At 33.4% G+C, this 13,965-nt stretch overlaps 1 protein-coding gene across 2 annotated transcripts; it reads right to left on the minus strand.

Moving 5' to 3' along the window:
- Positions 1 to 525: 525 nt before the first annotated feature.
- On the minus strand, positions 526 to 11,595 carry LOC108209835 (uncharacterized). 2 transcript variants are annotated; one of them, XM_017380979.2, is made up of 9 exons: positions 11,236 to 11,595; positions 9,541 to 9,738; positions 9,162 to 9,284; positions 8,987 to 9,024; positions 8,753 to 8,906; positions 4,902 to 6,456; positions 2,698 to 4,712; positions 1,927 to 2,039; positions 526 to 1,147 (listed from the first exon to the last, which is right to left on the minus strand). In XM_017380979.2, the coding sequence occupies exons 1-9, from the start codon at positions 11,338 to 11,340 to the stop codon at positions 934 to 936; spliced, it is 4,515 nt and encodes a 1,504-aa protein (XP_017236468.1). In that variant the 5' UTR covers positions 11,341 to 11,595; the 3' UTR covers positions 526 to 933. The 2 variants fall into 2 exon arrangements, with proteins under 2 accessions (XP_017236468.1, XP_017236467.1); XM_017380978.2 differs by having other exon boundaries at positions 2,698 to 4,715.
- Positions 11,596 to 13,965: the final 2,370 nt, after the last annotated feature.

The following is a 13,965-nucleotide window of genomic DNA, read 5'->3' on the forward strand; positions in this document are numbered from 1 at the left end:
TTATGCTACAAAATCCGGTGGTATTCAATTGAGATTTTAAATTATGCTTTAAAATCCAATGGGATTCAATTGGGATTCTTTAAAATCCATTAAAATCTGATGGTATTCAAATGCTGATGGATTTTGTGGCATTCTTCAGTGTATTTTAAGTTTTTTGAAATCCCACCAAAATCAATGGGATTTTGAAGCATTGTGCTTAAATCCCATAAACTCTGCGACATTTTATCAAGAATCCGCACAAATTTAAAATCACACACAATCCATTAAAATCTATAGACTAAAAACAATCCATTAAAATCCCAATCGAATACACCCCCGTAAAGCTTTATTTGGTGAACTTCAATTATTATCGTTCTGTTTTAGTTTTACGGCTTCTCTTTCAGGTTTTTCCTCTAATTTTAAACCTTCAATTTTGATCATTATGTTTTAGTTTTTACACTTACACAATCATTGTTACACTTAGAGTTACAAAAATTTATTGTGCCCCGTGAACAAAATGTTCTACAACCGCCACTGGCACACACCAATCAAAAACATTCAAATTTATTATAGATTTTAGTGCTCAGCATGTGCCCATGGGCGCACACACAACAAATCCTAAAGGATCTGCGTTACAGTATTCAGAAAATCAATGTAATGCAGAAGTCAATGTAACTGCGACCAATAACTGACCTAAAGCACACCATATTAACATAGACAAGCTTCTGACCCTAAAAAAATAGATTTGGATTAAAAGCTGATTTTCTTTCATTGCTCCAGTAATTTCCACATACAGCACAACACCTCAATTAGGTGTCAAATCTTCCGCACAAGGATGTCTTTACCCCCAACCTTTTATTTTGTCTCATCTTCTATTTAATACAGTAACAATATACATTTGTTAGTATAACAAGTTTAGAATTGATGTTGTGTTAGTGAGTACCAACCAATGATCTACGAAAACCAGTTTCTTCTATGACTGTTTGTTGTCTTTAGCTTCATCACTAGTTGTTCCCGCTGAGCTTCAACCTCTGCGCATTTGAGACTCTTGTGAAGGTAGAGCTCGCGTAATTCTTTCAACTCTGTTTCCAGTAATGACATTCTTTGATCAATATCTTCGTTAATTTTTTCGCTGTCAGCATCTATTCGGGAGCTGTCTGACAACATACTGCACAACAAAGTCAGTGTGGGAGAAAGAATTTAGGTTACTATAGATGGTATTCAATCTCTGTCATTAGCTGTCAGATATTAATGTAACATGTAAAAAAAAATCAATACGAACGAATGTGCATCGCATGCGAGGTGACTATTCTTTTCTAGATAGCACATCAAAGAAGAAATCGGAGATTTGACTAAAAAGCAAGAGTATGAGGTCACATCTAAAAGTACATTTATACAATCATAGAATAGCAATATGATATTTGAGAGTCTCTATATATGTTTGCTGGATCAAAATGCTGTGATCTGATACTGGTTGCAAGTTGAGTAGATTGAAAGGTTATAAAATATTTGGAAAATAATAATTCACAGACCAAAATTCTATTAGCAGAGGAGGGGTTGATATAATTAGTGGGTTGCACATGCAAATATAGCGCACACATGTGTATTCAGCATGGTTGCAGTCTATTCTATCATTTTAAAATTATATTGCATTGAGCTGAAGTAACTTAAATATTATGTTTGAACAGGGTTCCATAAACAGGTAAATTAGCATGTTCTCCTTCAATAATTCAGAGCACTGGAATTGGTATATCATGAACAAGTCCAAGCAGTGAGTTTAATGTTCAGTTCGGGAAACTCAGCTTCAGGAAAAAACCAAATGATCAGAAATTTATGATGGTATGATGTTTGCTAATCTTAAAAGTATCTTTGAGATAAAAGAAAGCCATATATTTAATAATTTAAACATTTGAAAATTTATGAAAAATACGATTATTTTATACTAACCTCTTAAGCTGAGCTTTATACATATCATTGGCTTCCAAGGCCTCTGCAAGTTCATTTTCAAGAAATTGGATCCTTGAAGCCATGTCATTATCCAAATTGGGAGAGTTTCCAACCTGAGAGATATAAATCAAGTTCAATGTACAAAACCACAAGGACAGGGAAAAATATTCTGGTAAAGTAATTCAAACCAAACAAACCTAGTATGTCTCATTTAGAACAGGGTCTGGTGCTGGTAATATGTACGCAATCCTTACTCTACTCCTAATTTTTTTATAGAAGCTATTTCCATAAGAGCTTTGGTGGGTGGGTGAGTACAGAAGGGGGTTAGTTTTTTTTTTTAATAAGGATTGATGCAATAGACAAGAGGTGTAATATGGACAAGGTAAACGTAAAACACAAAGCCTTCAATAATTCTCATAGTTCTTCGCATCATAGGACAAAAGTAATATCTATCTAGTATAATAATGGAGCAAGGCAAAATAATTTCAAATAACTATTATGTGAAAACTAAAACTTCTAGTCTAGAATAATCTACATAATGAAGTTGCAACACAGTTTTATTTTAAAGATTTATTAACTAGAATACGCTAGGAGATAGATCTTCAATTTCCTCATACTGTCTAGTCCATTACCTCAAATTCATACTGCATTACACAACAGCAATTAATTTCTCCTAAGTCTTATTACTTAATATTAGTCCTGCAAGTCAACGAATTGTTCCTTGTCATAGAGTAAGAGAAAAAATAAGAAACAAGAAAAAAAGATGCAGACCTCTGAAGACGTAGGTGCTTCATGGTCTGTGTATGTACCATAGGATCTGGGCAACTGATCACTGTTTGCTGTAATTCCTCTCTCCTGCTTTAGTTCCTCTTCAAGTGCTCGAACCTTATCAAGACATTCTTCTTTCTCCTCTTCAAGGCTTCTTATTTTCCACTGTAATTGACTACTTGTCCTTTTGATTCGCCCAACCTCATTTTTCAGTTCAGCATCTTGTGCACATAGTGCTTCTCTAGCGCTAAGATCTCCCTCTAGCCGTAGAATTTTTTCTTCTAAAGCAACCTTAATTCGTTTGTTATCCTCTAATTCAGACACTGTATTCTGCATACTAGAGATTTTCTGAATTAGTTGGTCCCTCACCACTTTCACTTCTTCATAGTCTCCTGATACTAATTGCAATGAAGCTGACAGTCTCTGATTGTCAATTTTCATTTCATTAAATGAGGTCTTAAGACATAGAACTTCCTCTTGAAGAAATGAGATTTCCTGCAATCGACTCCTAAGGCTGGAGGTTTCTTCTTCTAGTTGTAGCTTTTCGCAATCAGTTGACTTAAATTTGGACTCGAGCTCATCAACTGTGCCTTTAAGTCTTTCTTCATTATCTCTGACATCTTTAAATAGCCCCAGTAGCTTTTCATGTTTACCTACAAGATTTTCATGGTTTTGTTTGGAGACGGCCAGTTCCCCAGTCAGATGTAAAACCTTTGTATCATATTCTAGCTGAATCATATTAAGCTTCTTTTCGGACAGTTCTAGTTTACCATGGACTTCTTGAAGAGTTGCTTCCAGTTTGTCATTGTTTGCACGTAAAATGTGCATTTCTAAGACAGCTTCTGAGCCTCTTTTCTCCCTCTCATCATGAGTAGCAGAAATCTGGGTACTGAGGTGTGCTACCTCTTGCTGAAGTTTTTCACATTCAGCTGCCTTCTCCAAGTACATTTGATTCAACAAGCTCTCCCCTAGATCCAGTTTCTCTATATATTCATTGTCCAGGACATGAATAGCATTAAGTTCTGAAACTAATATTTCCTCTTTCGAGGAAAATTCAGACAGCATTGAAGAAAACCTAGCTTCTAAAGCATCAATTCTCATTACAAACCCAGCGGACCTGTTTTGTGATTCTTTTAGTTCGGCTTCCAGTACACTGCAGAGCTTATTCAGTTCTAATCTTTGTTGCCTAAGCTCTCCATTTGTTTTCTGAAGGAAATTGCATTCTCCAATAAGATTTTCTGCTGTAGCCTGTAATTTTGGGTTTGCTTTTTTCAGATATGCACTTTCTTCTTCCGCTTCTAACCACCGTGTTTGCATTTCCTCCAACTTTTGTCTCATCTCAACTTTTTGGGACTCTGTTTCATTAACTAATCTATTGATTTCATCCCTAAGGCTCATTATTCGAGTTTCTGAATGTTGAGCTTCCAAGCGACTACTCTCCCTTGCCTCGGTCATGTACCTTAGTTGAGCTTCTAAGCCAGACACACGCTCTGATAATTGTACATTTTCAATTTCCAACTCGGACAAGTTGATTTCCAAATCATGTCTGCAGTTTTCAAGTTCCACGACTTTCTTTTCAAGAATCTTATTTGCGAAAATATGGGAATTAGTACTGCTTTTGACTATTACCGTATCATTCTCCAACATATTTGAAGATTCAGAGGTCATGCTACTACCTTCTTGTTTCATAGCTTCAATTTTTCCCTCCAGTTCAGTTTTGAACTTTTGTAGATCAGAAATATGAGCTTTCAAGTCGCATTGTTGATGCCGTAGTGCCTCAATCTCTATTTCCTTCAATAAAGAATCTGCCTTGAGTTCTTCTATCTCAGAGTCTTTTGTCAGAAGTTCTTCCTCAAGATCAGCAACCCTCAATTCCAATTCTTTATGAAGATTCTCAATTCCTTGACCAGAAGCCTGAAGTGTCTGCGACTTAAGTTCTTTACTGTCCAATAGAACATTTCTGGGAACTAAACTGTCCAAAACTGTCTCCGCCTTCTTATGTAGAACTGGATCATCATCTGCTAAAATTAAGAATATATACAATAGCATTAGAATTAGTCTGTACTGTTATCCAAATGTTCATACTTGCTTTTCTGACCATAAGCAAAAATGGAACCATATTAACAACATGCACAGAACACAAACACATGCAAGTGACAGTTACATCTACAACAGACATTTGCGCAAGAATGAGGAGGGGTACTTACTCTCAGTTTCTACTTCTCTTTGAACTAATAACTTTTGCTTCAATGCAGCAATCTTACATTCCTGCTGTTCTATTTGGGCACATTTCTTGTGTAGTTCATTCTCGAGATAACAAACTTTGTCTTCTGAACCTTGCAACTGGAGCTCCAGGTTACTGCATTTACTTTCAATGACATTAAATCGACTTTGTAAATCAGAGTCTACTTCTTGACGATGGATCTCCTTTTTCTTTATATCCTCTCTGAGCTGCCATAATTGTGATTCAATATTTCTTTCTTCAGAGCTAGATGTACCATTAAAAGTGTCCTCTTGACTGTCATTTGATAAGAAATTTTTTGACTCCTTCAACTTACATAAGAGCTCCAGATTTTCATCTGTTAACTCATTACAATCTCTCTCCAGCTCTTGAATCTTTTCCTTCAAAGATTCTATTTCATTAATTAGATCCAGATTGTCCCTGTTGTCATGATCTGGCAACCTCAACTCTTGACTGATGTGAGCAATTGACAACTCTGTTTCCAGATTCATTCCCACCTTTACAGTTGATTTGCATCTTGACTGTTCTTTAAAATCTTGAGCCAAGATATCTTGCTCACTTGAAATCTCATATTTCCTTGTGTCTGGGATTTGTCCAACAAAAGGATTAAGAGACTCGGAATTCAATTCTGTGTGGATATCTGCTTTTACATGCTCAATACAGCTTCGCGGATCTGAATGACAAGTGCGCTTTATCATTTTCTCTGCTGAAACTTGCTCAATTGAACTTTTAACTTCAGCAATGTACTGATGCTCAGAATTAGATTCATATTCTGTGTAAGCACATTTTGACTTGAGAGTCGAGAGATTATCAATTTCCACTTTCTGTTTTTCAATGGTCTCCTCCATTTCCTGAAGCACAGAGACAAGCTCAAGGTTTGAATCTTGAGTTTTGTTCAACTGCAGTGCCAGATTACCATTCGATTCTCTGAGAAATCTTATCTCATCTTCCAGTTCATTCTGAATGCTATCCTTGCCTAGGGCTTGAAGTTTCATATTCTCATGATCATTTTGTTTTTTCGCAGCTTCCTCTTTCAGGTGTTTGATTTCTTGTTTCAAATGAGCACATTCTGTCTGCGAGGAAGAAAGCTCCAGAACTAGATCTGTGTGGCGTTTAGTCTGGTCTTCATATTCCTTCCTTATAAGTTCTATATCAACCATCAATTTTCGAGCATTTCGTTCCCACATCCCAGCTTCCGCCCTAAGTTCTTCAGTTTTAACTTCTTCTGGTTCAAGAAAGTTATTAGAGGAATCAGAATTTTGTAAAGGTGATGTTCCTATACTATGCAATATTTGTCCTCGGTCTTCTTTTTGGGTTTGAGGAATCTTTCCTAAATGATAAGGAGAGTGATTTGAGGTAGAAGAATCATAGACATGATAAGATCCATACGATGCACTACTTTGGGACCCAGTTGAATCTTGTCGACCAATCACATTGTTTAAACCACCAGTTAAGTTACTTTGTGGGGAGAAGCTTTCCCTACTTAATGAATCCTCCGAACCAAGAGAGAAACTTGTTTCCTGGAAGGACAAGAAGAATATGTGTTAGTTACTCGAAAAAAAATAAAGCACTATACTCTACTGCAAGTACTCTAAACAAATTGTAGGAGGCATATGTGGCGATAAAGCCTAGCTCTCTAATTTAAATGTTGAAAACATCACTAACAGATGATATGTGGAGACTGGAGGGAAAAGGTATTTACATCACAATTACTTCTATTATATAGTAACAAAATTTGGAAATACTATTGCCTTATAAGTGGTTCATTAAGCAGAATTATTATTGACTAAAACCTCCATGGACTGAAGATTCACAGTCGGCTTTAAATTACACAACAGGAAACTTATAATGTTTTTTAAAGCATGTAGCAACTCAACAATTCTTTTGTTACAGATCGCTGCGTATGATTTATTTCTGAAATGTAGAGCTCAACACTCATATTTATACCACAGATAAGCAGAAAAGTTACCACCTGTGCCTTCTTAGACTGAAAATTCACATACAAGAGTCGTCAAGTTTGAATTAAATAATGGTAAACTTGGATTCTTTTTAAACTACGAAGCAACTAGACAATCTTTTGTTACAGATCAGTGTAAATAGTCTTTTTCTGACTTTATCACTCAATATGCATTGTTATACTGCTGTGTGTAATGTTCTGTGCCATCTCATGACTCAGTCAATCAAGGAACATTTAACAAAATAAACCGACTAAAAAATTCTCAACCAAGCATTTTATATAATAATTAAACTGGTGAGAAGTTAAAACTTTACTCATACGAATCTAGTATAATTAAGTCACTACATCTGTACTTGACCTTAATTTTGATCTCTGACCTCGTCACCAAGATTTCTTTGAAGCCTATATGAAGTACGAATTCCACTGCTCTAATCAATTTGTAAGTACTCAACTGACAAGTCTATTAAAGATACTTTAATCATAATGCTAAGGGAATGAAAATAATGTTAGCATAAATTCTAAAAGATTTTGTTTTAGGCACAAGGAAACCATACTATATGTAAGGAAACCTCAGTATCTGTATTATTGATAGTGATGGCTTACGTGGCAAATATTATTTCATGATATTGGAGGAGCTTAGCACTTGTTAGTTACAAGTTGTGAGGGCAAATATTGATATTTGTCCCAGTCAAACTACAAACGAAAAAACCTAAATTTAAGTAACCCAAATCCAATATTCTTGCGTGACAATTATACCAACCAAGGGTCTGCTTAAAATATAATCTTTAAGTTATTAGTTATCTGAACGAAGTAAATGAGAAGAAAATACTTGAAGTTGCTTGTTTTCTAGTTGATGTTAATTTTCGCTCCTACAAACTTAAATTATGTCCATTTAACTTAGAGCCCGTTTGACTGAGCTTATGACTTAACGTGACTTATTTGATAAGCTAGGAGCTTAAAATATTTGTTTGGATAATTTTGACTTATTAATGACTTATGGGTTATTAAAAATATAATAATAAAAATAAAAGTGATTTATGGATAATTTATAACTTGTGATTAATCTTTATAAAAAAAAAGTTAAAAAAAAATTAATTCACTGAAAAAAGTATCTCAAACTAACTTCTGGCTTTAAGTCAGCTTCTGGATTATTCATGACTTTAAGCTGATTTCTGACCTATTACACAAACAGACATTTTTCAGTTTAAAGCTAGAAACAACTGTAAGCCCCAGGTTATAGTTAAAAAAGACAGGCTCTTAGTAAAATTCAACTTACAAGTTGAATTGAAGGAATAATTTCTCAGTATATAAAATAGACCAATTTTTTAATTTATACTTGTATTTCATTGCATCACGCAACAGATTATTAATTGTTTCTTGTCAATAGAGTAGCTGACACAAGCTTAAAGCTTACACGTCAATATAGTAGCTGACTTAAAATCAAATATATGACGAAAAAAGCTAACATATGACCCCTTACAAAAGAAGTAGCGAGAGTTTGGCACTTGGCCATATCAAGTGGTTGCTGAAGATGCAGTATATGAATATATAGGACAGTATCATAGCTGCTAAATTTCAGAATCGCAGACCAGATTTCAAGTCCCAACAACAAATGACAGGAGCACTTGCACTTGAAATTCAGTTAAGAATAAACATAACAACATGGTATTAGAAAGATGATGCAAATTCCCCATAAATAAACAAACATAAATGATATGATTAAATTTATTGAGTATGAGTAAGAATATAGAACAAAACTAGACCTCGACTATTGATATAACACAGAGAGAAGTGGATAAAGATTTAGCAAATGCTAAAATACTTTATAAAGCCTCAAAATTGGAGTATAATTTGCATACCCTGCTTCCATGTTCTCCACGATGACTTAGGTTACCAGAAGAAGACCCAAAACTCTTTGTAAATGTATAGCTGGATCCATTCGACATGCTATCTATGTCATCATCTGCAGTAACATCTTCTGTGACTGAATGCACCTCGCTACAATTTTCAGTCCTGAAAACATGCAAGGACTGTCAAAAACCTCAGTTATGTTTCAGGGCTAAAAAGAAGCTTATGTATGTTAACTGACATACCCAAGTTTTGTTCTTGGTGCCAAGCACTGAACTTCAACCTAGAGAATAAAATAAAAACAAAACTAAATATTTGGATGGGATAAACTAGAATTCTCAATAGTAAGTCATTAATGCACATTGATCAAACACCAAATTTTAGTATAGCATCCATTGTTAAAAATTGAAGATCACTCACTTGTATAGTCGTCCCATGAACACATTTTTTTAAAGGCAATGAAACAGGGACAGAAACTCTTGAACTCATATGAACAGCCAGATTGATTGAAGTTTCTCCAAGGATACTAGATCTAGCTGATCCCTGCCATAGAAGCACAAGCACTATTGACAGGTAGACAATAACTAAATGCTCCCGAAGGAAGAGATACATATAGGTAGACTGATGGGAAAAGTGAAATGTTTGATAGCAGCAAAAAAAAATTAGAGTGTCTCTGAATTATGATAGATCAACTTCCACCTTCATTATCTGAAACTAGTTTAGGCATGCTAAAAACGAATTTCATCAAAAACTGTAATAGACATTAAGAAAATCTAATTTGTCTACACAGATATCACACCATGGAAACAACAAGTTTGAAGAGGTATTTCTCAGGATCTTTTGAATCACTTTCTCGTGCAACCCATATTGAATCTGATAAAGTCTCTGTCCATCGACAGCTTCCATTTCGCACTGATGCTTTCCCTGTTTTGCTAATAGTTTTCCCTTTTTTCGCAGAGATAAGAGTCACGAAAAGCTTATCCCACCCTTTAGGTACCTGCTTAACATATACATGTTAATAAACTACAAAGACAGTAGTAATTCCAAAAACTAGTAAAAAAATGAACTGCTTATCAACAGTGCTAGTTTCAAGGACCTGTATCAATACAGAAGATAAGAAATGAAAAGAAAATTGTAATAATGATCTAGTAATATCCTTATAATTTGACAGAGTGGACGGAGACAATAATGGTTAGTTCATCGGAAACAATGATAAAAAAGACGCAACTGGCGGGATAGTATTTGTGTGTAAATGCTATACTGCATTGAGCATATCAGTTGATACTTAATTCAGTGTGAAAAGGTATTTTACATTGCATGTGGGAGGGTATCAAAGGTATACTAACATGTTATCATCCGATTCATATCTAACAATATATGGGTAGAAAAGCACTATATGCGCATGCTGAGCAACCATTGCTAACCAAGTAGGAGATGCCTTTGAAATCCCTAAAATTATTACCAGATATAAGAACACAATCAAAGTGTTTTGGTATAAATGTTTTGTCTTCTTACAAATAATAATGAATAAGGTGGAAGGGAATATGGGATTTTATTTTAAACTAAACATAGTATAATGCAATCTATGGTGCATGAATTATGTTGGACGAAATACATATTCTTTAACATCAAATCGGTAGATATCTGGAATATATTGTAACAAAATCTTGCATGATATGAGTTAGTGTGTGTTTATGAGCATCTATAAAAAAGGTAGAAACTCTTATCACACAGTAATAGGAAAAAGAAAAACAATGTCTTCCGCAAGACAAGAACATAACGAGAATATATCACACTTATTAATGAAGATGAACTACACACAATTTAACAATCATCACATAAGCCCCTTCAGCATGCATTAAGTAATTACTTGATCTTCTTGGGTTAAGCTTGCGATTTTTATTTTCACTTTCATTGCCTCGACAAACTCATATGTTTTCCTAGTATATATTCTTCTACATGTGTTTCCTTCATAGCCGAGAATTTTACAAATTTTTTCTCTTCCCTCTTAAACAACTCTAATCAAATAAAAGTTACTAATGTCTAATTCTCGACTGCTAAGATTTACGAACACATCCTCTGCCAATATTATGTGACAATAACATTATACAAGATTACAAATCTAGAAAAGCCAGCAATAATTACAATGTAACATCACCAATTTCTTAAATGCACAATACTAACTATGCCATAAATTACGAAAAGTGCCTCATAACTGTAACTTGCTGTTCAATTTAGTACTTTCGAGTTAAGACAGCGAAACATAACATCAAATTGAAAAAATCTACTCCTTCCAACAATTTATTCATTCATAGAATATCAAAACTAATTAACACCCAAAATTAAACTCATCGAGCCACAATTAAAGTAATTATACGAAGAAACGTATAATTACAACTTAATGCAGTAAAATATTAACAGAAATGCACAGTACATTAACTAAAAATTTACACGATTAATAAATGAAATATTAGATAATTAAGTGAGAAAAAACCTGAAAAGCTTGAATGTTGGAGAATTTGAAGTCAATTTTGTCATCAGTGTGAGATTTATGATGATCAGAGCTTGAATTAGATTTGTGTCTATGCAATTTCAGCATATCTGTGCTCCGATAGAGAGATATATACGTGCAATTAATCTATCTCCGTTATCACTTGAACAGTATTTACATAATGTAGGGAGAGAGAGAGGGAGAGAGAGAGAGAGAGAGAGAGAGAGAGAGAGAGAGAGTAGTGTCGTGTGCAGGAAATGGCAGAGTTCCAGATAGAGAGAGAACGTGGAGGGTGATATATATGTATGTATAATAGAGGAGGATAGCTGAGAGAGAGAGCAGTTTGGTGCAGTAGTAGTAGAAGTAAATACAACTATTATTATCATCCTTTTGTTTCTTTCTTTATTCACTCGCCAAAATGAGGTGGCAATCACTTGACTCCACTTATTTTATTGGGTTAAATATTAAAGTTATGTATTATTTTTTCATCGATTCTAATGGAGTTTGAATCATCAAAGTTATAATAAGAGTTCGTCAAAAAAAAAAAAGTTATAATAAGAGTAACCCCAATGCAAGCTCTCCTTACTCAAATTTGGTCTAGGTGGACAAGATTTAAGGGTTAGGATCAAAAATTAATACACCAACGCAACTCCCTATCCCTTAAAAATTTTAGAGGAGAGAAAACTCATCCCCTTATTTGAGGGAGCAAAAAGCCAACCCCTATAATGCCACATCATCAATATTATCTATAATATAACATATATTTACTCCAACTCCACCTCTTCTCACATATATAATCTTAAATATTGAATAAATACTCATTTTTAAATTATAGGTAACAGGTATAGGTATACGATTGGAGTAAAACAACTTTTTGCTTACCTATATTTTAGGTAATCGTTATTTCATTATTTTTTAGGTAACCAATATAGGGATTACCCTTGGAGATGCTCTAAGTATTAATAGATATTTCTTAAAAAAAAGGTACTCTCTTTGTTTTGAAATATAAGTCGTTTGATTTTTTTCACGCATTTTTAAGTCCTTTGATCACATGCTAAAAATAATTTTTTCCAAAATTTTCTGTTTTTGAATAATAATATCATCACATATTATTATTCAAAAACAATGCTTTTAAGCATGCGGTCGAAAAACTTAAAAATACGTGCAAAAAAGTCGAACGACCTATGTTTCAAAAAAACGGATGAAATATTAAATAGATGCCTCTAAAAGTGGGTTGAGAGAGTAAAATTAATAATTCCTACACATAAATCTTGAATTTACCGTGATCAGTAGGTAAAAAGTTCTGAACTTGTATAGTTAGAAGGTGTTTATGGTCCAAGTTTCAGGGAGTCCATAAAATAGTGGAGTATTGGAGTTCAAAATTGAATAAAATATATTCAGTTGTCTTAATAAATGGTTCGTTTTGAAATATATATTTCATTTGAAATTCTCGATTTGATCAAATAATCTGTTTAGAAATTTGGATTTTATTTGAACTTCAGACATTCAAAATTAGTATAAACCTGATAATTTAAAATGACAACTCCAATCCTATCATTTGAAATGAAATGCACGTTCTCAAGCGATCTCTGATTTTTTTCTGCTATATTTGATAAATATCCGACAACATGCAAGTAATGTTCTACAATAAAATCGTTGTAATTAAAATGTTGAATAATAACTTTGATCACAAAACATTGTGTTCTACGATATAACTCATAAGTAGAAGAATGGACTTAATAATTGTTAGGTTTGAAAAATGTTAATAATTAATTGCTAAATATGTTTAAGATTACTCATAAATGATAAATGATATATAAATTTAGATAACCAAATATATTATTTATGTAAATTAAAAAATTATGACCAATATTCTATAATCCAGTTTAAATGCGAACTCATAGAACATAACTTTTGTGAACACAATAGCTCTTTTTAATTGGTTGTTTTTAGTCGATTTTATGATTACTTTTAGTTGCTTTCATGATTGCTTGTTTGTTTTTGTGATAGTAGTATTGATATGACAGAGATACTTTCGCAATTTACAATCATATAATCAACTAAAAGCAATCATGAAATCAACTAAAAATAAACAATTAATAAATAAATATAAATATTTTTTTTAGGAAGAAGTACAATGCATGGCATTTATTATCACAACCGATTTATTAAAAAGAAATAAAAAAAATGTGCTGGTACCCGAACATTTTGACACAAGACAAGCACATGTGCCCTCGAATTACGAAGTTAATTAGTTAATGATTAATTGTGGGCCTTCTGTCTTAAGCCTGGTCGCTTTCAACCCAACAAAGGATGGCGTATTTCTTTCCTCTGTGTGTGAGTTTCTGAAAGTTTATACTTTATTGGCCCATTTTTCCTGACTAAAAATTACATTAATTTACAATGTTTTTCAAAAAAATTCGCTATTTTTTTAAAACCCCGTTAATCGAAAAAGAAACAGGAGTACAAAAGAAGACCAAGGAGATAACTGAAATAAGCATAGTGACAAAAGAAACAATTTATGATTTATACTTTAAATGTTAATATCATTTTATTAGTGATTTAGTATTGTTAGATGTTTATTTACAGACAATTATATGATAGTAAATTGAAATTTGATTAAATTATACTAACTGATTGATCATATTTTCTCTTATAAATTTATCTTTTAGTATTGGCATTCTGTTTGTTCGAAATTACAAAAGAGATGGTTGGTATTTATCACAGAGTCCA

The sequence above is a fragment of the Daucus carota genome, chromosome 2 (genome assembly GCF_001625215.2).
Source record: "Daucus carota subsp. sativus chromosome 2, DH1 v3.0, whole genome shotgun sequence".
In the NCBI taxonomy this organism is placed as follows: domain Eukaryota; kingdom Viridiplantae; phylum Streptophyta; class Magnoliopsida; order Apiales; family Apiaceae; genus Daucus; species Daucus carota.

What these genes read in the sequence shown, in the direction of transcription:
- LOC108209835 (XM_017380978.2), bottom strand. Translation starts at nt 11,340, where the DNA reads ATGCTGAAATTGCATAGACACAAATCTAATTCAAGCTCTGATCATCAT. An exon ending in CCAACATTCAAGCTTTTCAG is followed by an intron (nt 9,739 to 11,235) that starts GTTTTTTCTCAC and finishes TATGTTAAGCAG; the next exon opens with GTACCTAAAGGGTGGGATAA. An exon ending in AAGCACCTACGTCTTCAGAG is followed by an intron (nt 2,040 to 2,697) that starts GTCTGCATCTTT and finishes TATATCTCTCAG; the next exon opens with GTTGGAAACTCTCCCAATTT.